At 41.3% G+C, this 27,264-nt stretch overlaps 3 protein-coding genes across 4 annotated transcripts; 1 reads left to right on the top strand and 2 right to left on the bottom strand.

Moving 5' to 3' along the window:
* Positions 1-1,416: 1,416 nt before the first annotated feature.
* Positions 1,417-8,805, bottom strand: rfx5 (regulatory factor X, 5; the record flags this gene model as incomplete). The annotated part of the gene is made up of 10 exons (XM_080735395.1): positions 1,417-2,783; positions 3,205-3,372; positions 3,707-3,798; positions 3,984-4,182; positions 4,810-4,900; positions 5,242-5,352; positions 5,712-5,837; positions 6,660-6,742; positions 6,950-6,983; positions 8,687-8,805. 10 exons carry the CDS (start codon positions 8,803-8,805, stop codon positions 1,734-1,736), a joined length of 2,073 nt encoding a protein of 690 aa, XP_080591521.1. The 3' UTR covers positions 1,417-1,733.
* A 4,773-nt stretch (positions 8,806-13,578) lies between these two features.
* psmb4 (proteasome 20S subunit beta 4) lies at positions 13,579-18,697 on the bottom strand. Its single transcript, XM_080735106.1, has 8 exons — positions 18,548-18,697; positions 17,119-17,245; positions 15,904-15,983; positions 15,649-15,795; positions 15,408-15,489; positions 14,750-14,866; positions 14,122-14,210; positions 13,579-13,744 (listed from the first exon to the last, which is right to left on the bottom strand). Exons 1-8 carry the CDS (start codon positions 18,661-18,663, stop codon positions 13,732-13,734), a joined length of 771 nt encoding a protein of 256 aa, XP_080591232.1. The 5' UTR covers positions 18,664-18,697; the 3' UTR covers positions 13,579-13,731.
* A 94-nt stretch (positions 18,698-18,791) lies between these two features.
* LOC308292694 (proto-oncogene c-Rel-like) lies at positions 18,792-25,408 on the top strand. 2 transcript variants are annotated; one of them, XM_080735104.1, is made up of 10 exons: positions 18,792-18,876; positions 19,925-20,061; positions 20,367-20,521; positions 20,620-20,708; positions 21,495-21,635; positions 21,801-21,862; positions 22,603-22,651; positions 23,373-23,420; positions 23,515-23,586; positions 23,972-25,408. In XM_080735104.1, coding segments are annotated over exons 1-10 (1,074 nt in total). In that variant the 5' UTR covers positions 18,792-18,875; the 3' UTR covers positions 24,292-25,408. The 2 variants fall into 2 exon arrangements, with proteins under 2 accessions (XP_080591230.1, XP_080591231.1); XM_080735105.1 differs by lacking the exon at positions 23,515-23,586.
* Positions 25,409-27,264: the final 1,856 nt, after the last annotated feature.

Consider the following 27,264-nt stretch of genomic DNA (forward strand, 5'->3'; position numbering starts at 1 on the left):
AATTGTTATTTTGATCAAAGTTTGGCTGATATCTCTCCTGTGGCACCACATCAAAACGGCATGGAACTGTGGACAGAATCGTCACAAAATCTTCTACGTTTTGGGTCTGAGAGGCTAATTCTCATCAACCTTGATTTGGAAAAGGTTGAAAACCACTGAAGGTAATACTCAACTCACTCATAAAACCCTAAATACTGTGATTTGGGGCCTGGCTGTGCACATTTCACTACAAGTCAGCAATGACCAACCGAAGGCTTGAGGACAACTTGTGTGTTATAGTGTGAGAGCCCACACTGTACTATTATTAACTTCACCATCTTCTCACCAACACTTGTTAAAAACAAAAAAGAGTTACATTGTGGAAAAGCAACCCCACACACTCTTATCAACCAAAGTTCTAAATGGAACTTGCATGACAGATTTGTGCTCCAAATCTAATCTTTTGTTTTCTGGGGAGGAGGAGGATAACACACAGCACTACTTACTATCTATCAACTGGCCATCAACACCAACAGAACACAACAAAACCAAAGCCATAGAGAACACAAGTTCTTTAAAGAGGAGGAGAGCAGGGCTGGACTCGGTGTCACCTTCAGGTCAAAATGTAGGAAATTACTGCATTAACCACTTTCACTCTTCTGGAAAGAGTTTTAAAAAATTGATCGTCTATTTTCGAAAAGCCGAAGGTGTAGTTTACTACCATCATTCTCTAACTAGCTTTCTAGATGTCTACTTTATCCTTTGTCTTCTGGGGGGTCCTTGGAACAACATATTTTGAGATGGGCGTCCACGGCCCCCCTGTCATTTGGGGGGTTCTTTACATAAAAAAGTTTGAGAACCACTGATTTAGAAGAAGGGTTTAGAAGACATTTTCATTGGAGTTGACCTGAAGGTGACAAAAACGTCCATCCCTGTTTGAAGAACCTGCAGAAGGTTCAGACCCGTACAGTACCTCTATTGGACCTCACACCACATCACAAATACGTCTGCTTTCATTTCCTCAAATCCCCTTTTCATTTTTCTGCTTTTTTTTGCTTATTTCTTCTCTCCTTTTGTGGTCTTTTTTTCCAAGAACATCCTCTTATCAGACAGAATAGCGTGCCGTCTGCTTCACTTGCAAACCTCGATGGCGAAGGGAGATAAGGAGGCAAGGAAGGAAGGAAGGAAGGAAGGAAGGAGACGAGGAAGGAAGGATCCATTATGTGAAGTATTTGTGCAGGCCCAGCAGTAGAAGGAGTCCATAATGTTCAAACACAGTCAAACATGCAGTTTTTTTTAGGGAATCACAGCAAACTGGTTACGGGCTGCCTGGCCTTCCAAACCAGGCAGCGTCTGTACAAAGTGCAAGGAGAGCCCAGGAGTTACTAGTGGTTGCTGCTAGTGCTTTTGGTTTCATGTATCCCCCTGCGATTGGTCGTTTCGTGGGTGGCCAATCAGGGATTTCCACCAATGGAAGAGAAGCAGAGGGGAGGGAAGGGTTGAAGCCCGTTACCATGGGTAACGATGGCAGGCGGACAGACGTAGACAGAGATGAGGCAGGAAGGTCGAGAGAGGATGATTCCTTTGATACTATATTTGATTTATTCTCTGTCGCTCAACGACACTGTGCACCTAAAATAGTCCGATCTATAAGCTGACAGTGCGTTGAGCTAGCAACGTGTTGTCAGCTTATAGACTGTCTATTTTCTGTCCGCAGCGCCGACGTACGGTAGAGCATAAACTAGGCATTACAGTCACTCCTTCACATTCCTCTGCTCTCTTCCCCTGGACTTCTCACCTCTCCCTGCCGGAGCAACAGGAGGGGGCGGGGCTTCCTCCTCCTCCTCCTCCTCCTCCTTCAGCACAGGAGTCAGTGTGATCTCCACCTCGCCTTCCTCCTCGTGGAGCGTGGGGAGAGGGAGAGGAGGACGAGGAGGCGGAGGAAGACACAGCTTCTGAGCCGGCTGGGTGGCGACGGTGGCGCCGGCGCTGTTGGGAGCCCTCTGGATCACCATGGTCTCCACCATGGTAGGCCCTAGGAGCAGCCAGGGCCTCGGAGGCGGAGGCTGAAGGTGGCGCTGGTCTGAGGTCGCCGTGGGGTTCCGGGCGGGCTGGCCGGCGGCCGCAGCGGACGGGGTCTGGCACTGGACCACCACGCTGCGGTGGGCCACCGAATCGGACGCCACCGACACGGAGGGCAGCGGCCCCTGCAACACGATCTCCACCAGGGGGTGGGACGAGGAGGAGGAGGCCTTCTGGATGACCCCGCCGAGGGAGGTGATGATGGGCGGAAGAGGATGAGGAGGGGGAGGCGGAGGGGGAGGAAGCGCGGCAGGGGGAGGCAGAGGCGGGGGGTCGTCGGGCCGGGCTTTCCTCGGCCGCCCTCGTTTCCGCTTCACCGGCGGAGGGGCGTTGCCCGCGGCGACCCCCGCGGGCGGCGGCTGCTGCTGCTCCAGGGAGCGCTTGTTGGCGTTCAGCCTTGCTCTCTGGACCACCGAGGTGGGCGCCGCCGGGGCCTGTTGGGGGGGCGGGGCTTGGAGTTTCTCCCTGTCGGCGTACGACAGGCAGCCCTGCGGCAGGATCATCACGGGCACCGCCCCGCCCGGTTGCTGGGGCAACGTCGCCATGGCGATGACCTTCACGCCTCCACCGGCCCCGCTGGTGGAAGTAGAGGAGGAGGAGGTGGTGGAGGCTCCCGAGGAGTCTTTAGGAGCCAGGGAGGGAGGGGAGGAGCGCACCGACAGGTGGGACTTGTCCGGGACCGAGCTCCGCGGGAGGATTCTGGGTAAATGCTTCATGTAGTCCTGATAGATGAAAAGAATGTTATTGTTGATTTACTATAAATAATACGTTTAGATTGAATAATAGTTAAATAATTACATTCAAATTAGAAAACAAAATCCAATATAGCATAATTGGTAGACCAAGATCTAAATGTGATATGAATGTAAAATACATGAAAGCACATGCTCATTTAAAAATATAGGTCTTGGTGTCAAAATAAAGTTCTAATAACTACTTTTGTATTCAGTTGACTGTGAATGAGGTCCTAAATGTTCACCAAGCTCCATGGTTATTAGTTATAAGCCAAATGGACCCGTAAGCGTACATTTGGTTTCATTTGGAGTTAAGGTTAAAAACTTTTACCGTGTACTGTGCGCAAACCTTCTAGCAACTCTGAGTTATCAGCAGGTTCCATCTCACAACCAATAAAGGAATGGATACCTGTAGGTCTCTGCCTCCTGCAGAGCGCAGGGAGGTGGAGGAGGAGGTGGAGGAGGCAGAGGAAGCAGGAGGAGGAGGCGGCTCAAGAGAGGAAGGTTTGGTGGGTGTCGTCTTGTCGCCCGGCTGAAGCTTTGACGAAGATGAGGAGTCTTGGCCTTCCTTGACCCTCTGACAACGGACACAGGTTAGTCAGGTGTGTGTGTGTGTGTGTGTGTGTGTGTGTGTGTGTGTGTGTGTGTGTTTAGATCCGTGGAAATCTAATGACAGCGTCACAACAGAGGTGCTCTGATGGAGCTTTGAACGTGCGTGCACTCCTCTTTAGCGAGTGAGACTGTTTTTCCGGTGATGTATGAAACGTATGAAAAGTTCATTTTGAGCTTTTCAGAAGTCGCGAGTAACGTCATTTTGTAGTCAAACCAGACCTTTTGGTCAACGTATGGACAGGCCTTTAAACTGAACTGGTATAAACGGAACTGCATAGGTTCTGTAGACATGTTGGTACCTTGTTTGAGTCCATCCCTCCATCTGCACCCATCTCTCCTTTAGAAGACACTGGATTCTTCTTTATTACTTTGTGTGGTTTGGCTGGTCCACCTGTTGGGACGGATGGACACACACACACGCACGCACGCACGCACGCACGCACACAGGCACACAATACAGTTAACAGGATATCTTAAATACGTTTACGCCACACACAAACACAAGCACGTACGCACGCAAGCATGTAGGTATGCACGCAAGCACACACGTGGATACACAGACACACAGACACCCACCAGCGAGTGCTGCAGAGGTGACCAGCTCAGCTTGGCTACAACGAGGGTTAACGATGTGCTCCTGAACCAGGAAGCGAGCGATCTCCACCACGGTGTCGAATGAGCGCTTCAGGATCTTCTGCGCCCAATCACAGATCAGCTCACACGCTGCCTCCGTCACTTCCTGTTTGTACGTCTGAACCAACTCTGTCAGCTCGGACTGAAGAAGATGAGCGGACGAGGAAGATTCAAGAAACATGGAGGAGAAGGAGAAGACAAGAGAGAACAGTTTTAACTACGGGTCTTCAACGTTTTCAGGCCAAGGACCCCTTAGTTGAGAGAGAGATGAAGCAGGGACCCCCATAACCTGTTCATAGATTCCATATAGTTTCATCATATGACAGCACGATCATCAGTGTATTTTGGATTCATGTCAATTTGTGTTTTACTTTTCAGATATTTAACCACTTGAACAGTCAATACTTAATAAACTTGACCTTTCACTCTGTACTTAGTCTGCTCTTTTTCCCCTCTACACGAAACAAATAGACCCCTGTTGGACTCCAATAAACTAAAATAGGGTTTAAGTGGTTAAGTGTTAGATGTGTCCACTACAAAGACCAGACCACTATTAAAAAGAGCTGTCTAATGAATTGATTACAGCATTTATGGAACTAATATTAATTTCAATATACAGTATAAGATAAACCTCTATTGATCACATGGGAAATTCTCCATATCTCCACCATACCGGTATGTATATGTATAGTATTATACCGAACTGATACATGTACTGCAGTATTGTGAGTATGGTATGTATGTACTGTGTACTATGTGGTATTATTACCGGATCGTTCTTCAGGTCCAGGTTTGGCAGCAGAGGCATGTTCAGGACTGTTTTCCTTCTGATACCACTGTAACAATACGTAATCACCCCCCTGGTTAAGGAAAATAAACAATGAAATATCTTCTATTCTACTGGATTTATCATTTTATCATAGTTTTGCAACCTATTATGTGAACTCTGGTAATGAGATATGACTATTGACCATGACTAGTTACTCCCATCTCTTGTGTATTCTTAAGCTGTGCACACTGCGCCATTTGAGTACCAGAATATACATGCTATCAATGCATCAAATCACAATGTGTTGATAGCTTATAGATCTGTTCTTGTTGTCAAGCAGCACTGTTGTGAGATGGACAATAAATTAAGCTTCAAACTGGTGTGCCAATAACAATGACAACACTAATTAATGCCATCAAAGGATATTTGGACTGGCCTCGTCCTCCTAGTCTCCTGGCTTTGATGTTGGGGAAAATATCTCTGATTATTTTACCAAAGTTGGCGGCACTCAGCGGTCGATGCTGCAGATTATCACAGTACCTCCTGAGAAAAACACACAAACAAACACACACACACACACACACACACACACACACACACACACACACACACACACACACACACACACACAAAGATGGATTTAATATACACAAACATATCTGTCAAAAGGATAATACAAGAAAGGGAAAAAAATAAATGATTAATAAATAACTTACCTTTAACTGTATTACTGTTGGACAATATCAGTTTGTGTGTGTGTGTGTGTGTGTGTGTGTGTGTGTGTGTGTGTGTATGTGTGTGTGTGTGTGTGTGTGTGTGTGTGTGTGTGTGTGTGTGTGTGTGTGTGTGTGTGTGTGTGTGTGTGTGTGTGTGCGTGCGTGCGTGTGTGCGGGTGTACTTACTTGTACGTCTCATAGACATCCTGTTTAGGCAGACAGGTGTCTGAATGTTCCTCCAGGTGACTTCTGATCCAGTTACAAGTGTGGAGTTGATCAGCTGTGTTCATTGAACTGGAGTCACCCCCACCACTGTGGACACACACACACACACACACAAACACACACACACACTTTACCAATTGAACCCCCTAAGATGTACAATCTCACAACGTGTCATGCTATGACGGGTTGTGAGCTTATAGATCTGCTATTTTTGGCAAAAGAAATGTGGTCTAGAGAGGGAAAAGCTGTGCAAACAAGTTGTGACTCAGGTCCATTTTACCAAGACGATACGGTTATGTGGTTATGGCCAAATTATACTCCATAATAATACATTTTACGCAATGACACAAAGAAAAACGTCAAGAAAATAGATTACAAATAAGATTTAAAAGAAATTATAAAAATGAAATGAACAAAATTCTGCTTGGTTCGGATCAACTATACACAGCTAAGAAAAAGTTTTAAAAACACACAAAGGCATCAACAAGTCCTTCTAGGCAAATGTCTTGTTAAAAAAGAAGGTTTTCAGTCCCCTTTTAAAAGCGTCAACGGACAGTGGTGCTCTCAGATGGTCAGGGAGGGCATTCCACACCCTATGCTTGCTGCGCCCAGTCGCCCACATACGGGTTCGCTACTCGCTAGTGTTATTCAATGTACTTTTATTTCACCAACACATGTCTGTGCAGACAGACGTGACAGATTGTCATCTTGCGATAGAGAGAACGAGAGAAAGATAGAAAGATAGAGCGCACGTTCCACCTCTCTGTATGAATGATAAGTCTGTCTTTCGTAGTCAGACACACTAACTCGTTCTGAGGAAGGTTTTTTTTACATACCTGCACGTACACATGCATGTAAACCCACCCACCCACACACACACATACATACTGTACATACACACACACTTACCCCTTGTCCCCAGAGTTGGGTCCTGAGGGCAGCTGGAGGTAAAGGTACAGCTTGTCATTGTCATTGAATCGTTGAACGTCTTGCTGTTAAGAACACAACAGAGATATATGGCACATCATTATACAGTCTTTTATTAGAAGAAAAGAATAGAAAAATAGTATTTTCAACAAGCCACAGCCTAAAACCATCATCTGGTGTCATAATATTAATATAAAGCATGTAAATACTCTAGTACTAACCAGTAAGTATGCTACTAACCGTGAGCATGCATGCACGTGTGTTTTACTCACCAGAATCCTGTCTACTTTCTCTTGTACGTTCTTCCTGTTAGATAAAACAAGTGTCCGTTTATAACATTTATACAGAACTTGTACAACACTTCCACTAATGTGCTGATTGACAGTTTGTTTTCTATTTTCTGCATACATATGACCTAAAACATTATCAGTGGTCCTAAAGTCCTAAAAGTAGATTAAAAAGTCCATTCCAATCAGAGTTTCAAAGACATTTTTTACTTCTTAAGATCACCTTTTTGGCAGGAATATGCCTGGAAAATCAATATAAGGTACTTCCAAACACCTCTGTCAATATCTAAGTACCACTCAAACTCCGGTTGCTGGAGGGAATGTGGGGAGAGCTATGCGGATCACACCCATATTTTTTTCACATGTCCCAAAATACAAACTTTCTGGTCAAGAGTGACACAAATAATAGAACAAATATTTGGGAGAGTTTTAAATTTACAAAACCACAATATACTTCTGGGAACACGTCCCCAAAGTCTGCAGAGCAGAGATTTATATCTCTTTTGGATTTTGAGAATTACAGCCACTCAAACAAATATCAAGGGGTTGGAAAAGTTTGGAACGTCCCAGGGTGGATAAATGGTTGGACAAAATGGAGGACATCTATGGAGAAGGTTTTTGAAAAAAGGTGGGCCGCTTATCTTTTAAATAAGGATAACATGCCCACATAACCCCTCTTTTTTTGTTTCGGTCCATTTTGTTTTGTGTTTTTGTTCAGACCAAGGGTGTTTTAGGCACGGACATCAAACAAAAAAAGCCTCTTTATTTTATTTTTATTTTATGTATTTCTATTATGATTTTTTCTCTTCAATGTCCCACGTTGCCATGGTTACCATAGACCTCCATGTAATTGCGCAATTGTGTAAAAAAGTGCACGCCCATGCCTAGTTGATGCACCACTTGTGTGCACACTGTTCACAGCTTTCAAACAAAAAAATCCGCTTGGAAATCCGTTCAGGCATTCATGATTTATGGGCCATTATGTTTTCTTCAGATGTAAACAAACATGGCTGCCATGTTTGAAAGAATGGGTTGGTATGGGGGTTAAACATGCAATTTCGCGATCGCGATCATGCCTAATACATTTCTGGAGGTCCAAAAAAAAAAATTGAAAAAAAAAAAAATTTGGAAAAAAAAAAAAAAAAAACTTTTTTTTCAAAAACGGCCCAAACTCGGGAAACTCGGGGTTGGCACAGCGTTGGTACCAATACAAACTCGGGAAACTCGGGGTTGGCACCAGATGTGTTAAGTAGGTGGTGGGTTTTTGCACGTGTTATGTAAATTTATTAAAAAATAAATAAAAATAAAATAATAATTGCAACTATGGATATAAAATGTGAAATATGAAATGTAAAATTGAAATCTTTGCAATAAAAAGTATATAAAAAAAAAGAAAAAGTCCATTCCTACAAAAATACGCAAACTCTCTGAGTGTGTGTCTCTAGTTAACATCTCAAGAACCGTACGACCGATCAACTTCAAACTCGGCACCTCGCAAAAGACCAGAGGGAGTGCAGTGCCCAGTGTCGAGTCGGTCGGATAGGACATTGTCCAGAAGCGTATGCCCACAGGTATGCCCATATGCATATAAAGGCATATACTGTATATGGAGATCCGGTTGTCCAGAACCACCAATCCGTCCAATATGTCCATATTTGGGTATGCCCATATAAGGGCAACTTGGCCCTTAGTGTAAATAGTGTAAGTATATTGCCAACTTACGAGATGTTGGTCTTGAGTTTCTGCAGCAACATGCTGGGTTCTGTCTCCCCCTCCCCCTGGTCCAGCTCTCCTCCTCCCCCCCCTCCCCTCCTGCCGGGGGGGCGATGCTCCTCTGACATCACTGCTGTTGCACACAGCCTAGCTCCTCCCTAACGCCATCTACAGGATAGAAACACAAATCACTGCTGTGATACAGACATAACATGCAAACAAGATGGACAAGGAAATACACACAGAAAACTCATTTCCTGTTTTCAAAATGTCTTTGTTTGATTCACTGAAATGCAACTGTTCCTGTTTTTGATTCCTGTTTTATACAATTGATTTTATTATTTGGACAGTTCATTTTTCATTTACTTTATTTTATTGATCATTATTATTTTTAGATGACATGTGTAACAGATGTAGAATGGTCTGGGATGGTGTGAGAGCCCTTATATGTTTTGTCGATGTATTGTGAATTGTTATGTGATTGTTTCATGTCATTGTTTGTGTGTTGTGCCTGAGGACTCCCTGGAAGACGAGATGATGCATCTCAAGGGATTTATCCTCTAATGAAATTTCTAAATAAAAACTCTATGGGGCTGACAATGTCAAGCATGGTTTTCATTCATTTCAGTAAAGTATGAAACTTTGCAGTGACTTGAAACTTTCTTGTGAGAGGTAATCGAAGATGCTTTAATGTAATCGTGCAGTTCGTTTTTGTAAAAGTTATGTCATCACTGTGTTATAAAGCATTTTAAAACGCGTACATTCATTTGAAAAGGCTTACTGAAAATAGTACCTGTAGAAGAAGGAGAGAACAATATTCAGAATCTCAGACGCTCATTAACTGTGCAACAGTGTGTTTGGCCAGCATTGACTGGTTATTTGTTCAAATGTGCAAACTCAAATAGCAAATGCTGAGTCTAAAAATAAAACCATTTATAGGACATCAGCGGTGAGCGATGTGATGGCTGTGCTGTTCGGCTCAGTGGTCAGCAGTCAGCAACATCTGAGTTGCATACCGATTCCGGTGGGAAGCAGTATTGTCTTGCAGTATTATGTATTTGATGATTTTGAACACGATCATTTGACCATTAATCACAACTAAAACAAATACATAACAATACTATGTGATGCATGTTACAGTAATACAGTAGATGACAAACCAGAGGTTATAGTGCTACTGTCATAGTTTGTGACATGTGGTTGTGAGATATAAAACTTTTAAGCATAATAGATCCAAATCTGATGGATCATTATTCATTTATGACTAGAAAAGGAACTACATACTATTTTTGATAAATATTTGACTTAAGGTTTCTATTTTCTTGACTACTTTCCCTATTCCTGCATGCTTGTAGGGCAAAATGGTTATGGAAGACAGTTATTTTTTTCTGACATCATACGTCCAAACTTATCTGCCTGAGTAGTGGACATCAGCCTAACAAGAAAATAAGCCAAAGTGTCAATCAATATATCCGACAGACATGAAACAAGACAGCGCTGTGTGTGTGTGTGTGTGTGTGTGTGTGTGTGTGTGTGTGTGTGTGTGTGTGTGTGTGTGTGTGTGTGTGTGTGTGTGTGTGTGTGTGTGTGTGTGTGTGTGTCATTAAACCTGGTTTATGCTCCCTTATGACAGCATCGCTTGCCAAAAAGTACAGATTAAGCTACAGATTGTAAATCTGTTCCTTTTGGGAAGCAACAGCAACACCCTCTCATGCAATGGAGTATGCTTCACGTGCCAGTCAGTCATTCACACCGGCTGTCATATCAGAACAGAGAATATCTGTAGTGTAGTAGTACTGTAGTGATAACATTGGTATTGCGCCCAAGTCGGTGACCTAAATGTCATTGGTATATTACTGTGTTGCACAGAGCATGAAAGCAGCAGGTTGACCTAAAGTCACACCACATTTATTCCCCACGGAGGCCTTTATCGAAAACGGTAACCAGAGTGAGTCTGGCCCGTTTTGAAGTCGGTCAGAGGAGACACTATTCGATAGGTCACCGGTTCCGACGAAACACCGGAGCCGCAGCGGGCTGCACGCTAGCCTGTCAGTTAACTGTCAGCGGATCAACCAGGCTTGGTCGAACGGGCCTTTCCACGCGCGACAAAAATGACGTAATTTCAACACAATAAAAGAAATGACGCGCTAGCGTCGACACATTTGTCTTCTACTTCATTAAGTGGCATTACGTCATTTTAGTCCAGCGACGCGCTCGTGCGACGAAGTGTGTTAATTAATTAGCCGTTAGCTAATAGCTCCCCCGCGCGCGCTCGTTAGCTGTAGTCTTTTTTTATTTATTTTTTCCACGCGCATATTGTTAGCGGGGGGATAAAGCGCGTGGTTTACGTCAAGTGAACGTTCGCCGATAGCCGCTAACCTAGCATAGCATGCTAACCAGCTGAGCTAGTTGCATTTAGCTAACATTAGCAGGCAATGGAAACCCCATTAAAAACACAATGTGTCGCGTGTTAGAAATTTTCTAAATAATTCGACAGAATAGTTTATAAATTATGTGACTGTTTTGTGTCACGTCAGATGAAACACACCCGAGAAATTATTTTACAAAAGAAAAAGAAAGTACCTGATCCAGGATACAGCAAAAATCCCCCTTCAGATGTTTTTGTGATTGGACGACGGTGTGATGTCTGCCTGACTACAAAGACGACGTCTGCTCTGATTGGCTCGCTGCACGGATTCTGCATGGATACAGAACCAGTCTTTAATGTGACTGGTTTAGCGGAGTTCTTTTTTGGACTGGGATTTATTCGGGTCTGCCCAGTGACTGACATTTCCATAGCAACGAAAGTGAAAGTTAAATCATTTTGGAAAAAATGTGAATACGTTAACTTCTCTATCTTCTAATCTACACAGACAGTGAAACATGGACATTAATTAATTCAGAAAATAAAACATGGACGCACATAATGGGATTCATTTTCACGTTGTCTTCATCCCAGACTGACAAAATAAATGGATCATAATACTGACAGACTATATTTTAGTTTACGTCATGATGGCAGTACAGGTACAGTACTTTTATGCGTGGTTCAATACCACCATGCGGCTGTGGAGTGAACTGGATCAAAACAGACTTTCACTTGTGAACCCAGACTTTTCATTCAAGGACCCCTTCCATTGATTTGATTTTAATCTCTGGGACGAATCTTGAGTTGAGACTGTACTAGAAACAATTACACATTTGGTTCCATTTGTGCAATCTCAAAATAAGATCTGTAACGTGTAACCCCACAACACATTGAGAAGTTGAACCAGTCAAATACACAAACCCATGCATTGAGTGACAGTATAAATATTCCTGGTCTAGTATTACTCCTCTACACGGGAATGTTGCTGCTCAATTACATTTTTACTTGAGTAGACTTGGAGTAGGCTAATCACTTACTTGAGTAGACTTGGAGTAGGCTAATCACACAAAAGGAAGTATTCAAAAGTGACATTTCTGTTTAATATCAATAATAACTGTAATTTATATAGAGCTATTCTGAGTACGTAAGTGTGAGGGGGGCTACTAGGGCTAGAGGAGAGAGTACATGATAATCAATGCATTTCTACATTGTTTTAACAATGCATTTACAGAACCTCATAACTCTGAAACAACCTACGCTACACAAAGCCTTTAAACGGCCATTAACTTTAGGAACATTCAACCATGTAAAATAAAAGCTGTAGTTCTTTGTTATTCCAACAAGGAACTGCACTTTTACTTAGTAGGGCAGTGTAATTCAATAGTAACTATGTATACAGATTTGTTTTGTGATATGCTTCATGTCTGAACTAATACCACATGTACTTGGGGGCGCAGATGGCAGAGTGGTCAAAGCACTTATGTAGCCTGACAGCGAGTTGTGGGATGGATTCCCAAGCACAATGACCTTTGCAGCATGTCACACCCTGCCTCTCTCTGTTTCCAGTCACTTTCCACCATACTATCCAAAGCAGAAAAGCCCCCAAAATATACATATAAGCCTATATATACAGTATTACATGTACTTAACTAGTGCATATTACATGTACTTAACTAGTCAAGTGCAATTAGATAGTTACAGTATATGGACACAAGATATCAAAACAGACATAGCATAGCTGTCCGCTTCAATAGATGATGCTTTCTTAAAGGGGAAGACCACCCATTTTCAATATTGAACTATGTCATTAATATACCTTAGAGGAGTTTAGAAATAGTAGAAATAGAATAAAAAGTTCCCCCCCTTCTGTGTTGCCTAGAACTGGAGGATTGATTTTGGGGTTTGTATTGTATTGTAAAGTACAACTTGATGACATCACACATTGTACTTTACAATACAAACCCCCAAATCAATCCTCCAGTTCTAGGCAACACAGAAGGGGGGGAACTTTTTTTCTATTTCCACACAACTCCTAAGGTATATTAATGACATAGTTCAATATTGAAAATGGGTGGTCTTCCCCTTTAAGCACTAGGTGTTAAAGAAAGCATCATCTATTAAAGCAGACAGCTCTCATCCCCTTAATTCTGTATATGAATTCTTGCCTTTCTGCCAATGGATAAAGGCCTCTGCAACAAAAAATAATAGGTACAAATTCTCATTTATACCTACTTCCATCCGCGCCATCAATAATGGAGGCAGGAGGAGGTAGCTGTTGTTTATAGTTATACCATGTTCTTGTTCTTGTTTATGTGTGTTCCCTGTGTTTTTAAAGTTTTTTTTAACATCTGCTGTACCACGAATTGACCAGTTTGGGACTGAATATACTTGACCAAGTTAGATACAGTATATGCAAATTACATAGATGGCTGGATATAATTATTCAATACTGATCATTGTGATTCTAGGTATTTTTCTACTCTGCAACTTTGTCATGTTTTGCTAAAGAACAAAAACACAACTTAACTTATTTTTTTAAAGAGTTTATTCTTTAATTTTACAAAAGATGGCAATGAACAAGAAAAAAAAGAGAAATAAACCTTAAGTATGAACGTATGCATAATTATGCTTTATGGAAGTGGTGTGAAGCAACAAAAACAGCAACAGAGTAGATTGGTCTTCCTCTTCATTCGAAACCACTGCAGAGAGACCACACACAAACACACACACACACACACACACACAACCATGTGTTAATACATCAGACACACCTCAATACATAATACTCTAGAGCCCTACCGCAGGTATCTCAATCTGGCCGATTCTATATTATGATAGATCAAGACGGGCAGTAATTCTATATTGAATTCTTCCTTATGTACTAATAAGTTAACAATATGAAAAATTCAACAGCAAGAAAATAATTGACCAGAATCATCTCCTCTGTCTTCAGTCCCTTTTTAAGTGTTGTGTACATTTATGGAGTTTAAAGAAATACGACAATGCTGAATATTAATATTGTCTCCACCGAGTTAAATGTAGCATTTAACTTTTGACAACTCTACTTTGACCTTACCTGACACAGTGGGCGATGTCCCAGTTTGTCTCTGAGGACAGAGGACCCTCAATCTCCACCCCATTCTCTGTTACTATGGCAATCTCATGCTGAAAATGAAATAAAATAAACAACAAATTAAGAACTCAAGAAATCTAAAGACCATTCGTTCCAAGGATGAGAGAATTGTAGGAAACCGAAACACACACATACCCTGCTTCATGTGCACTTTACAAGTACACAATGCATCACGATGTGACCAACTGTGAGCTTGTAGTACGGAAAGTTTTGCTACCAAATGTAAATCAGGCCAAAGCTTTGCACACTGCTGCGTTTTTTCAGCCGAATATAGGAGCGAATGTCGGAGGACGTAAATAAAAAAATCAACCTTATGTTATGTCAATCACGTTTGCACACTGCCGCCCATTTTGTATTTATTTTCGGGCCAGGGTTGATTTTTTTTCTCGATTTTTGCAGCTGTCGCCACCGAGTCCCTCTCTCCCTCTCCTCTCTCACAAAACATTTTTGCGGATTTCCAAAACGCAACGAAAAAACGCAGCAGTGTGCAACCAGCTTAAGTGGTCAAATATCTCTTCACATTCAAAGCACTGGGAGATGCACAGTGTCGTACTGGTCTGGATCAACTCACCCTATTGTAGGAGCGGGCATCACGGTAGTAGAGCACTTTGAGACAGCGGTCCACTAGCGCCCTGGCCTCCGCCTTTGTTATCTCCACCTTGTTCTCCACTACCTCCCTCATCAGGGGCTACGCACAACCCCACACACACACACACACACACACACACACACACACACACACACACACACACACACACACACACACACACACACACACACACACACACACACACACACACACACACACACACACACACACACACACACACACACACACACACACACATTTGCATCATTTGCCAAAAAGAACACAGCTACAAGCTATCAACACGTCACGAGGCATTTTAGCTACATTTCTCACGCAAGGAGTAATAGGGTTACAACATTTAATCGACTATAAAAATAACTGATAATCGATAATTTAATTAAATAATCCCTATTTTGGGCATTTCATAATAGGCAAAATAAATACACATATCTTCAAAATTGTTAAAATATTCGATCTACACCACAATCATCTGCTATATTCGTTATTTTTGCTTGAAAATAACACAGTTAGAAGCTTCTCCATGATACACAAAAGTATAAAGTAATCAACTGAATAATTGCCCGAATTAATGGAGTATAAACGTATATTTTATAGAGGATATAAACACATAGCTCCTCACCTGGGCCAGGTACGCGCCAAAACCAGTGGCCACTGTAGGAGCTTCATAGGCCACGCCCAGCTTGTCCACGTAACCTAGGAAACTGAAGTCAGAACACATGGCCAACAGTTTAATAATAAAAACAACAACAAAAAACATTGCATTTAATTAAGATTTTATAAAGTGGTGTTTATTACTGATTTTTGTAGAAGCCTCATATGGCCGATGGTACTAACTAGCTACTGTAACTATCTATCCATACCTCTCTCCGTTGTAGAAGCCTCCTATGACCACAGTGTTCCAGAGAGGGTTCATCTTACAGCGGCGGTTGTACATCACTCTGGTCAACCACGAATGAACTGCCTTCGGACTGTAGTTGTGACCGTCGCCTAGCAACTCCTCATCTATACTGGAGACATTATAGCACAGAAAGGGAGAACGTAAGGATGAAGAAAGATAGAAACCAGACTACTCAATAGTACTCATCTTAACACACATACACACAGTGAATACTTACACCATCTGTTCAATGATCTGTTTGAGGTACTGGTAATCAGCGTAGTCACCTGATGCTCCCAGTATAGTGCTGTTGTTCACCTGTTACACAGCAACAACACAAAATCAGACACCGTAAGTACACTGTTACCGTTACAATCACCTTAATTACTCATATATTCATAATAGACGGATATGCGCAGTTTGCAGAGGAACACTGCTCATATGATCCTGCTGACTGTGTCTGACAATGTCTCAACATTGGTGCACTGTCAGAAAAACATCAAAAAACAAAAAACAGAAGACACAAGCTTCCTGGAATTCCCCTTTCAGTGGGAGAGCCAGTAGGATTTAATGATGGTGGAGAGAGCAGTGAGAAAACAAAAGTAAAACCAAAAGTCAACCTGATTAACCTTACTATAAATCTTTCTGACAGGGTTTTTCTCCTTGTGCGTTCAGCAACTGATCTGAACTTGCACAAGGGAAATGATCATTACCATGTGCAGAGTCTGCCTACACTGACAAACTTAATGCCAAAAGCACGCATGTTTTTTTCCTATGTTAAAAAAGAAACCATAAAAATAAGCTTCAAGTGCAGAAAATCTTTTTTTTTATTCTGCTATCAACATAAATGTTGCAGAACTCCAATAATGTCCTCCTGTAAAATCAACACTTATATTATCCCCCTATATTATGCTTAAATAAGAAATGTTTTCTTTCTTTATTTTACATTTTAATCTTTTATCTCATAAACGACTATTCGAATATTTGTTTACATCCCTAATATTCAGTCATACAGTATCAGTACCAGTAAGACGCCTAAGGGCCCTAAAGGGCGAGGTCGCGCCATCTGTCTTGGCCATATATGGATTCTGTTGGTGTGGTTCTCCTAACAAGGCATCATTTTGGGATACAATCCCTTTCATGCCCATAGATGGAGATCCCTGCTCTGCCTCTGAGTATCTGACATCACTGATGTCACCTGTGATGTCAAAAGTGATGTGTCAGGGGAGCCACAGTGTCAGGCGTTACCTGTACTGATGGACAGAAACGGACAAGCTGTGACTGTTCTGATAGTAAACTGCGACCCTACGGTCGCAACAATCAATACAGTATCACAATCCTCTGTGATAGGATCTGGGCTGGTTCTGTAGTTAATTTGACGTATTTATTATGTTCCCTGCTATAACCACCACATGTCAAGACTAATGATGTGCCTTTTCTCTTTGTGTCTGACCTTCATGAGGCGAGAGATGTTCCTGAAACGAGCCAGAGAGCCGTAGGAACCCAACATGTCCGCTGCTATCACCACTCCTCCGGTGAACTTCACCCCCAACACTGATGTCCCCGTCACCATGGGATTACTGGCAGAGAGGAGGACAACAACAGAGGAAGACAAGGGACAGGTAGAAGACAGGAGACAGTCAAGTAACAATTAAGAGCAGTGTTACTCATACAGACAAGATATTGAAAGACACAGTGTACAACTAGGGACGGGACAATATGAAATTTCATGATTATTGTGACCAAAGAAATTGCGATTTACGATATTATCATGATAATCAAAATATCCCCAACATCCATTATTCTGGGGCAAACATTTGCCAAAAAATAGCAGATTTACAAGTAGATGGGACATTTTTTGGCAAAGACATTTGGTAGAGAGTGAAAAAAAGTAGTTATATCCAGTTACGTTTTACCATAGAGGGTTTAAATGGTACCGGATATGCAGCTCGGCAAATAAAGGTGAATTGATCCCAGTGCATGACGGAGGACAATTTCATGATAAATTTACATCTCCACAATACGATTATCGTGATTGTTTTTTATCACGATAAAAGATAATAACGATAATCGTCCTACTACCATCCCTATGTGCAACTGTACATATTAATAATTATTCATTATCCATATACACCCTGTTGTAGGCCGGCTGACACTCTCAGTTCCATATCCATTCTGACAGTCTTTACATATCCATTCATAATAGGCAGGCAATGCATGTTGATATTTAGCCTACTGGTGTCATACGGCAGATAATATTTATTTAAAGTTATTATGTTAACTTAGTCCAGACAGCCTAACCAAAAGATTAACATTACGTCTTAATTCAACATGAGACAGCTATTATTGAGCTAAATGACAGAAATCATGAGGTTTCCTGAGGATTAAGTGCGTTATGTTATGTTCATGAACGCGATGTGTTTGACATTATTTAAGTTAATAAACGATAGCTTTCCATTTACTAGTTAGTAGTAACAACAACAACAGTGAGGACAAATCTAAGTTGCTCCCTCGTGATTGACAGCAATCAACCAACCAATCAAATAATATTTTAATTCACACATTTTTATTTGATCTGTTGAACTAACAAGGATCCAAGTTTAAGTAGCTGTAGTTTTTATAATAGTTAGCTAAATGACCATGCTAAACCCTAGCATCATACTCCGACCGTTAGTACGAAGGTGTCGCTCGCCAGAAAAGAACAGACCTACAAGCTATCACCGCGACGCATTGCGGCGCGGTGATAGCTTGTAGATCTGTTCTTTTTTTGTCGCTAGTTAGCTTAGCACCATCCATGATGATGCAGCAGCACCGGTGGAAGGGAACCACAACAGAACACAGAATAACAACAAACATGTGGACGGGACCGGAGCGTCTCTTACAGCGTGTGTCGGACGGGACCGCAGCCCGCACCAAGGCTCTTCCCCGGGAAGGAGTAGAACTGTCCGGGTGTGGGTCCATTCTCCCAGAAATTCAACTTCAAGCCGCTGGACTCCATGTTGGATGATGATGATGTCTGTCGGAAGTGACGACAAACACGCACATACATACACACACAGATTTTTTTTCTTCATATCTTTATTGATAATAATCAAAAATACAACACAGACAGTACAAAACATACCACTTTCAGTTTTCAAAATGCTTCCGTAATCAGTCGGAGATTCATGGATTAATGTGGAACAGTATTCTGGCCACGCTGGACTAGAAAGTAAGTGCATACATTACTTTACTTTACTACTTTAGCCTTTAGGCTACTTGTTTGTTTATTTCGTATAATATGATTCATGTTAAAGTGTTTAGGCCTAGCCATAAATCATAACTCTTGTAGAGATTTTATTTTGGGACGTTATCTCTCTACAACGTCCCAAAATAAAAGACCTCTACAAGAGTTATGATTTATGGATAGTTTTTAGGCCTAATGCTTAAGTGAAAGGAGAAGTAAAGTGCCAAACCAAGCACCAAGGAACTTGGTTCTCTTATGTCTCAGTTAAAGGGATATTCCACTACTTTCAACAGGGAAACAGTGGAAGGGCCTCTCTCCACATACACCCTATGCATAGTACACCCCATTGTAACTTCAAACTCCATTTTAACCATGATAGATTTATTAAAAACACCCATTATTTTTTCTGGTGACTCATACTACCCTCCTAATACGGGAGCAGGCCGTGTTTATCCATAACTTTTTTTCATTTATTTGTAATAATTATTTGGGAAAATGGAAAAAATGAAATACAAAAAAAATAAAATAAATGAAAAATGTTATCGAAAAAACACAGCCTGCTCACGTATTAGGAGGGTAGTATGAGTCACCAGAAAAAAATGGGTGTTTTTAATGAATCTATCATGGTTAGAATGAAGTTTGAAGTTACAATGGGTGTGTGTGGGGAGAGGCCCTGAGCCTGGGGGGCCTGATAATAACATTTACATCAAATATCTACTCTAAATATTGAATCAAGCAAATTAAAAACTGTTCAGGGTGTTCATAAAAGCCTGATTAGATGATAAAATTACCAAAAGTTTTTTTGAAAGTGAAATATTCCTTTAAGAGTGTTCACATGTGTGCAATACATCTGAAAACACCCAAAGAGGTGGAAATATATAGTATTATTTTTCCCTCGGATTCCCTCCCTTCGTCTCAATGTTTCACCATTCATCCTTCCTCCCTTCACCACACCACCCCTGCCATCACTCCCTTCATCCCCCTCATCCATTATTTTCATTCTGACCTCTGGCATCTCTCTGTGTCAATGCAGTGGCTGAGCCAGAGATCCAGATCCTTGAGCAGCCCAGGCAGAGGGGCACACGCTTCTATTTCTGCTCAGAGGGTCGCCCCCAGCACATCCCCGGAGAGAGAAGCTCTGACAATAACAGGACATACCCCAGTATCCTGGTGAGCAGTTATGTAGCACAGTTGATTACATAGAATTATGCATAACAGCTTAATCTATTTACATAATTAAGAAATGAAAGACATATTGGCATTACCATATCTTCAATTTAATCTAACAATGATCTAAGCTCAATTGTAATTTGCGGTCAGCCATGTTTTTAGGTCTAAAATGTGGATGAGGAATGGCTGTTGGGGCAAAATATATATATTTTTTTTCTTTTTTTTCATCATTGGTGATATTGTTTCTCCTCTCTAGTAAATTGAAAAAAGCTTCAACACTCTCCATCCCTGAATCTCTTCCCTAGATCCATAATTACCGTGGTAAGGGAAGGGTGCGTGTTACCTTGGTCACAAAGAATGAGCCGTACAGGCCCCACCCATATAACCTGTTGGGGAGCTGGAGGGACTGCAAAGATGGCTATTACGAGGCTGAGTTTGGCCCTGAATGTAGCGTGATTTCGTGAGTTCACTTTCTTACTAACAGTTTACATTCAGTGTTCATCATGAAAACTATCTATCTCGGGTCGGGGCCAGGCTGAAATTGATTTGTGCACACAGATTCAAGCTTGCCGTCTTTCGTGTGATGAGGAAGGATGTGAAAGATGCCATTATGCAGAGAATGGCCAGAGGCATCAACCCCTTCAATGGTGAGTCCAACCTGCCAGGATTTCCCTACCTCTTCTTCTTCTACCTCTACTTTCATGTCTATATCTACTTCTATTATTATTATTATTTATTGCATTTTTCAAAAAGGACAATAAAGACAGACAAGTATAACAGACAAATGGAAGATAAAAGAAAAACAAAAAGAAAAGACAAGTAATAAGACAAAATGATGTAATACACATTGTACTACATCATTTTGTAAAGTAAAGTAAAAGCAGAGTAAACAAAACAGATTTAAGATGGATATAACGGATAACATGAGCAAGTTTACGATAGTTTACACACTCCCTCTGCCAACCTCCGGAGAGCAACGGACTGACCTCATGCCTCCTTCTATGCATAAGAAGTCCAAGCCACTTCTTTTCACCTGACGGGGGAGTTTCCCCAGCTGGACGTAGCGTCTGGAAGGAACACGTTATTCCAACCAGTTCCTTTCCCCCCCACATCAGGCGCCCCGGAGAGAGACTGTGTGAAGTTACATGTTTGTTGTATCAAATCAATATAAATCAAATCAATATAATTGCTTTCATTTCTTGTGTGTGTGTGTGTGTGTGTGTGTGTGTGTGTGTGTGTGTGTGTGTGTGTGTGTGTGTGTGTGTGTGTGTGTGTGTGTGCGTGCGTGCGTGCGTGCGTGCGTGCGTGCGTGCGTGCGTGCGTGCGTGCGTGCGTGCGTGCGTGCGTGCGTGCGTGCGTGCGTGCGTGCGTGTGCGCGCGCGTGCGTGCTTGTGCATGCGTGTGTGTTGTGTGTGTTGTGTGTGCAACCTCAGTGCCCCGGGAGCAGCTGCTGCAGACAGAGGAGTATGACCTGAAAGTGCTGCGTCTGTGCATCCAGGTGTTCCTTCCAGACGACAGTGGTCACTACACCCGCCCCCTTGGCCCCATCATCACCAACCCCATCTATGCAGCAGGTTGTTGCCAAAGCTTTTCATTTCATTAGGTCAATCTTTTTCTTTGAATGTCAATCAAACTCAGGCACAATTAGGATTTGGTTGTCAAATGTATAATTTGTCACATTTCTGTTATTTAATATCAAAAGCTTAGGAGAATATTATTCATGAATAAGGATGTTACAGGGTGGGACCGGGATGGGTCAACGACCTCTGCATGCAAGGAAAAGAAACAGAACAAGACGGAGGTAAATCATTCTTAGTTACCTGTACGTCCATAACAGATAAAGACATCAGATACTGTATCTTATGTCTTTGGACAATGGGTATATTTAACAAATCTACGTTATTTAACAATTATAAGTAAATAGACATTTCCCTCCAAATGAGATTTTGAATTGGTTGTGCTTTTTTAGGTTCTATACCAGACATTCAAAGAATCCCTTAAATTGTAGGCTACATATAGTGTTATGGTGGCTAGAAATTATTTAATGCTTTCTGTAAGCATTTACAATTGAGATGGCTTCATATATTACATAAACTTAAAATGTAGCAAGTTAAGTTCTGACAGCTCATCCGCACTGCCCACGATGCAACGAGAGCGATGAAATCTCATTAAAATACATTTGTTTCAATGAGGACGTCCTGATCTACCGCGAGCGACAACGCGTTGTGCTGCAACGTCGTCCACCACTCCTGTTTTCACTCGCGGAGCTTCTATTTGAGCGAGGTTTCGCAGCAACGTCCATAGAGGTAAATGGCCATGTCCTGCCCCCCAAACATTTTATATTATTATGTATTTATTTGATTGGTTCAGGCTACATCGCAACGCAATGGCCGACGCTCCATGCGTGGGACATCACGTCGCGTCGCTTGCTCGCATGCAGTGCGGATGAGGTGTTAGACAGGCTGAATCAAAAATCTGGAATTAGCCCAACGATGTCAATTCTTAGATCAAGTTTAATTATTTTTGCCTCATCATTCTTAGGTACCGCCTGTAAACAGCTTATCAGAGAAAGCGGAGGATGTGGATTCTGGTGAGTGCAAAACAAATCTACACCTGGATGCGGGGGTGTCGCACCAAATTCTGGGCCCTGGGTACAAGGATGCACTGCGGGCTTTAGTGCTAATCTAAACTATTGAAAAATAGCAGATAGCTATAGCTTGTAGATCTGCTATTTTTGAAAAATCGTGAAAAAGTCTATATTTGAATATTTCAAATCCTTCTAAGTTTTTTTTTAAAACCTGTTTCTGTATATGTCAATGTGAAGGACCAGCAAAATGATATGTATTTGGCCACATAGTCTGACCCCCATCTAAAAATGTTTAGTTCCAGGGACCCCCCAGAAGCAAAATTTGAGTTGCAAATGTTCGCTTAAAAACATATATTCAAAGATTTGCACACGTTTTCAGGACTTTTCAAAAATAGCAGATCTACAAGCTCGCAGCGGAGTACTCGGTGCCACACTGTGAGCTTGTAGATCTGCTATTTTGCAATAGCTAAAGTATTAAATAATTAAGGACCCTCCACCTTGAGCCCTAGTAACTCAGCCCCACTCCCCCCCTCTTGATGCCCCTGCTGCCCTTAATCAACCTCTGGTCCTGAAGTTGATCATTTCAGAAATATATTTTAATATTGTTTTATATTAATATATTTGTTGTACTATCAATACAATCATATTGTATAACATTAAGAGCCTGTGCTTGCAATGTATTTCTGAATGGTGATGCCTGTCTTTTGTTCTGGTGTCGTGGCAGATGACTTGGCGAGCAGCACAGAGAAAAATCCAAGCAAAAGGAAAATGTGTAAGCATGATCAATTTGGTTATCTATCTTTGTGTGATATCAGGATTTCAGCATTGTAGAAACGGCCAGTATTATTTGTTAATCTTCCTTACAGCTAGAAAGCAGAGTTGTGATGCAATAGGTGAAGGAATCAGCAGTAAGAGATGTTTTTCCCCCAATGAGCCAGGTAATTCTCCATTTCCTTACTCTTCTATATACATTTGAAGTAACCTTAAAAACAAATACAAGATTTTAAAAAGTAACAGGCCGCAGTCAACCCATTAAAACTGTGAAAGCATCTGTGTCATTTTAGATTTTAGCATTGGCTATTCAAAAATTGCAGATATTGTATACAAGCTCAAAGTGTGTCACGTTGTGTTTTTTAACACAAATCTTCTCTTCTGGGGGTCCCTGGCACAGAGCATTTTCAGATGGGGGTCCGCAGAAAAATATATCAATTTGGGGATCCTTGGCACAAAGAACTTTGATAATTATTGATTTAGAAGGCATTTGTAGAATCAGCCTCAGGTGGGTTAATTGTAGCTGAAAACAAGGCATTGTTTTTCATCTAGATTACCATCCAGACTCTGGCCCAAGTCAGCCAAACATGCCATCACAGGAGGTGGAAAAGTTGAAGTCCATGCGGTCAGAGTTCATCAAGCAAGTGCCAGATCATGTGCTCAATCGGCTGCTGTACGACCTGTTGGACGAGAACGTTCTCAACGATGAAGAGATGACCTCCGTCAGAAATGAGAGGTACAGAGAAGTGAAAGCTCGCCTGTTCATTGACATGGTGAAGAAAAAGGGGGACAGAGGATGTTCAAAGATGATTGACGCACTTTATCAAGAGGATCCCACCCTATATGAAGAGCTGGGTTTGAGCAAACCTTGATTCGTCGTTTTGAGATTTCAAATTCAGTTTGATCTGTTCATTCTTGGCAAGACCCACTCATAAGTTGACCTCTTCCACTTGATTGTAATGACTTGAACATAGTTTTACACACACAGTGTGTGTGTGTGTGTGTGTGTGTGTGTGTGTGTGTGTGTGTGTGTGTGTGTGTGTTTTTAAGTCGTCCTCTATTTACGGCAGTGTTTCTCAAATGGGGGTATGTGTACCCCACCCCTGGGGGTACCATAGAGGGGTACACGCAGATGTCTTCTTCTTCTTTTTGTTTCCATCAGGCTGTACACTGATAAGTCTAATGCTGCCCACCACAGGCGAGATCAGTAGAGTGGAGAAATCTCAGGACTGTTCTTCCAATATGCTGCAAATTCGCCTAGGGTGTAAAAGAATAAGACTAAACTAAATGATTTTTATTTTTTCAAAAGACCATGACTAAAGCTAAATCGAAATTTACTGTCAAAATTAACACAGCTGAAAACAGAATGAGATATTGTATAATCTTGCGTCTACTGTACCAGCAGGATCAATAGAGGTCTTGCCTTCTCTAAATGAGATCGTATAAAAGGGTGCTTTCTCTCTCTCTCTCTCTCTCTCTCTCTCTCTCTCTCTCTCTCTCTCTCTCTCTCTCTCTCACACGGTAGTTCACAGAGTACAGCATCTTGCAATGGGCCTGGTGTACAACTACACCACTAAGATACCCATGTACCTGACAAAATACTTCCAAAATGTCAAGGATGTCCATAATTACAACACCAGAGGATGTCCACATTCAGCCCAGATTTGTCTCAAAAAAGGATCAAATTCATTCTCCTGCTATACCACTAACATGATGTGGAACACCCTACCGAAATCCTTAAAGGAGTGTAAATCCCTAACTTCCTTTAAAAACGGTCTGAAAAGTCACTTACAGGTGGCTGCTACTCGAAACTCTGTTTTAAGACTGTTTCTTTTTGCTATTGATGATCTCCTCTGCATAGTAGCCTGTACTGTGTTATATTCTGTCGGTCATTCAATGTTATGAGTTTAAAAAAAAAAGGTTTCCTATGTGTAAATAAGCCGAAAGGGTTTATTGGATCTTCTTACCAGTGCATTATGCAAACTTCTAATAAAGTATTTAATCAATCAAACTCTCTCTCTGAAGATGGAGTAGGCCTATAGTTGTTATCAGTAGCTGTTGTAAAGGATTGATAAAATATAATCATTGGCTGACTGATGAATGGATGTTGAGTCAACATAAATGTCACAAACAATAATTTGCTCATTGTTGCTTGAAATGACTTTTGTCTTTTCATGTCTTTAATCTCTATCATTTTTGTTTTCATAGGTATCACAAACCAACTCTCTGCAGTGATTACTGTTGTTTTATGTTTCATTATTTAACACTTGTTTTAACAAAACAATATCACTTACATTACCGTTAAACCTTAACCATGAACTGCATTGCTTAAACTAAACGTAATAACTCGACATTGCACAGTCATTCATTAAAACACACTGACAATCACTCCTGTGTAGCAGAGCTTGTAATGGATGCATTTATAATGTAAGGCACTGTGTTGATCGGTCTGGCCTACTTGCATGCACATACAGTATACGCACAAGCAAATTTTCAATTCAAAGGGCTTTACACATGCGCACACACACACACACACACAAGACAGGGTCTTTCAGGAAGTCACATGATGATGGTGACTCAACACGTTGGCATCAACACACAAACACGTTTGGACTGTCAAATCTCAAAATAATGTGCTGAAATGTACAGTATATGCAGTTGGATAGCCAAATGAAACACGGTTCTTATAGTAATAATCACTTGGATTTATACCCAAAGTTGTTTGACCTAAAGACGAGGAAGGAACAAACTTTATTAAGACAAACCCAATAAAAATAAAGGATAAGCTAAAGCGATAAAAAGCATGTGTAGGCTACATTTGACTTTTTTTTTTTTTTTTTTTTATTTATTGTTTTTTTTATTGTGTTTATTTTTATTAGTGTGGTTTCCCCTGCAGGGCAAACAGACATCCATCCATCTATCCATCCATCTTTCTTTCCCCTCCTAGATAAACCTTTTTTTAACAATAACCACTTGTCACTCTAAAAACTGCTGGGTCAAAAACAACTCAACTTGAGTTATTTTTGATCCAACTCACGGGTCAAATAGGGACCGATGCCCAGTTTGGTTATTTTAACGCAAGAAATTTGGTTATGAATGTTGACCCATAATTTGGGTCAAATAAATAACCAAATTATTTGTTTAAAATGACCCAAAATTGTAGTCAATATAACCCCAGTTTTGGGTTGAGTGGGCTAAATGAATACAACCTACTATTATGCATGGTCTGGAGAATGACAATGTCAATATTATCTGACATTAACATAATATCAGAAATGTTTCAGGGTTTCTCCTCAGATGATGTGTTCAAAGTTTTGTAATATCAACATAAAAGTGCATAATTAAATATATATGCAACAATGTTGATAATACTATAATCAGAATAGTTTAGAGAAGATAAACAAATTAATCTCAAAATTACCATGAGTTCTTCTCTTTCAGACAAGCTGGGGGAGTGAGCTCAACCCTAAGCTAGCAGCCAAGCACTTACGGTTAGGGTTTAGGCTCAAATACTGACAAATCAAATTCAGACATATGACAGTCAGCTTGCCGAGGCAGACACATGGATATGACATATTTAGCATTTTTAGCTCCCAACAGCTTAGAAAATGTCTCTGGAAACCTAGACAAATGCTTTTCCCAGCATGCTTTGCAAACAGGTTTATGGTGCCTGTCCCCTGATTGGCCCAAAGCTAGACCACTGACCCAAGTATATGGGTTACCACTAACCCCAAAAACGGGTTACCCCCAGATAAATATTACATAACTCGAACAACCCTGGAATTGGGTCAAAATAATATCCCAATAACTCAAGGAAGGATTGTGGCTCTGAGAAATGACCCCGA

The sequence above is a fragment of the Nannobrachium achirus genome (genome assembly GCF_963921795.1).
Source record: "Nannobrachium achirus genome assembly, chromosome: 10".
Lineage (NCBI taxonomy): Eukaryota > Metazoa > Chordata > Actinopteri > Myctophiformes > Myctophidae > Nannobrachium > Nannobrachium achirus.

Excerpts from the sequence above, each read along its gene's own strand:
- psmb4 (XM_080735106.1), bottom strand. The coding sequence starts at position 18,663 with ATGGAGTCCAGCGGCTTGAAGTTGAATTTCTGGGAGAATGGACCCACA. Across the intron at positions 15,984-17,118 it reads ACATCTCTCGCCTCATGAAG|GTGAACAACAGCACTATACT; the intron begins GTCAGACACAAA and ends GCTGTGTAACAG. Across the intron at positions 15,490-15,648 it reads GGCTTCTACAACGGAGAGAG|TTTCCTAGGTTACGTGGACA; the intron begins GTATGGATAGAT and ends TTCTGACTTCAG.
- LOC308292694 (XM_080735104.1), top strand. Across the intron at positions 20,062-20,366 it reads GGACATACCCCAGTATCCTG|ATCCATAATTACCGTGGTAA; the intron begins GTGAGCAGTTAT and ends TCTCTTCCCTAG. Across the intron at positions 20,522-20,619 it reads CCTGAATGTAGCGTGATTTC|ATTCAAGCTTGCCGTCTTTC; the intron begins GTGAGTTCACTT and ends TTGTGCACACAG.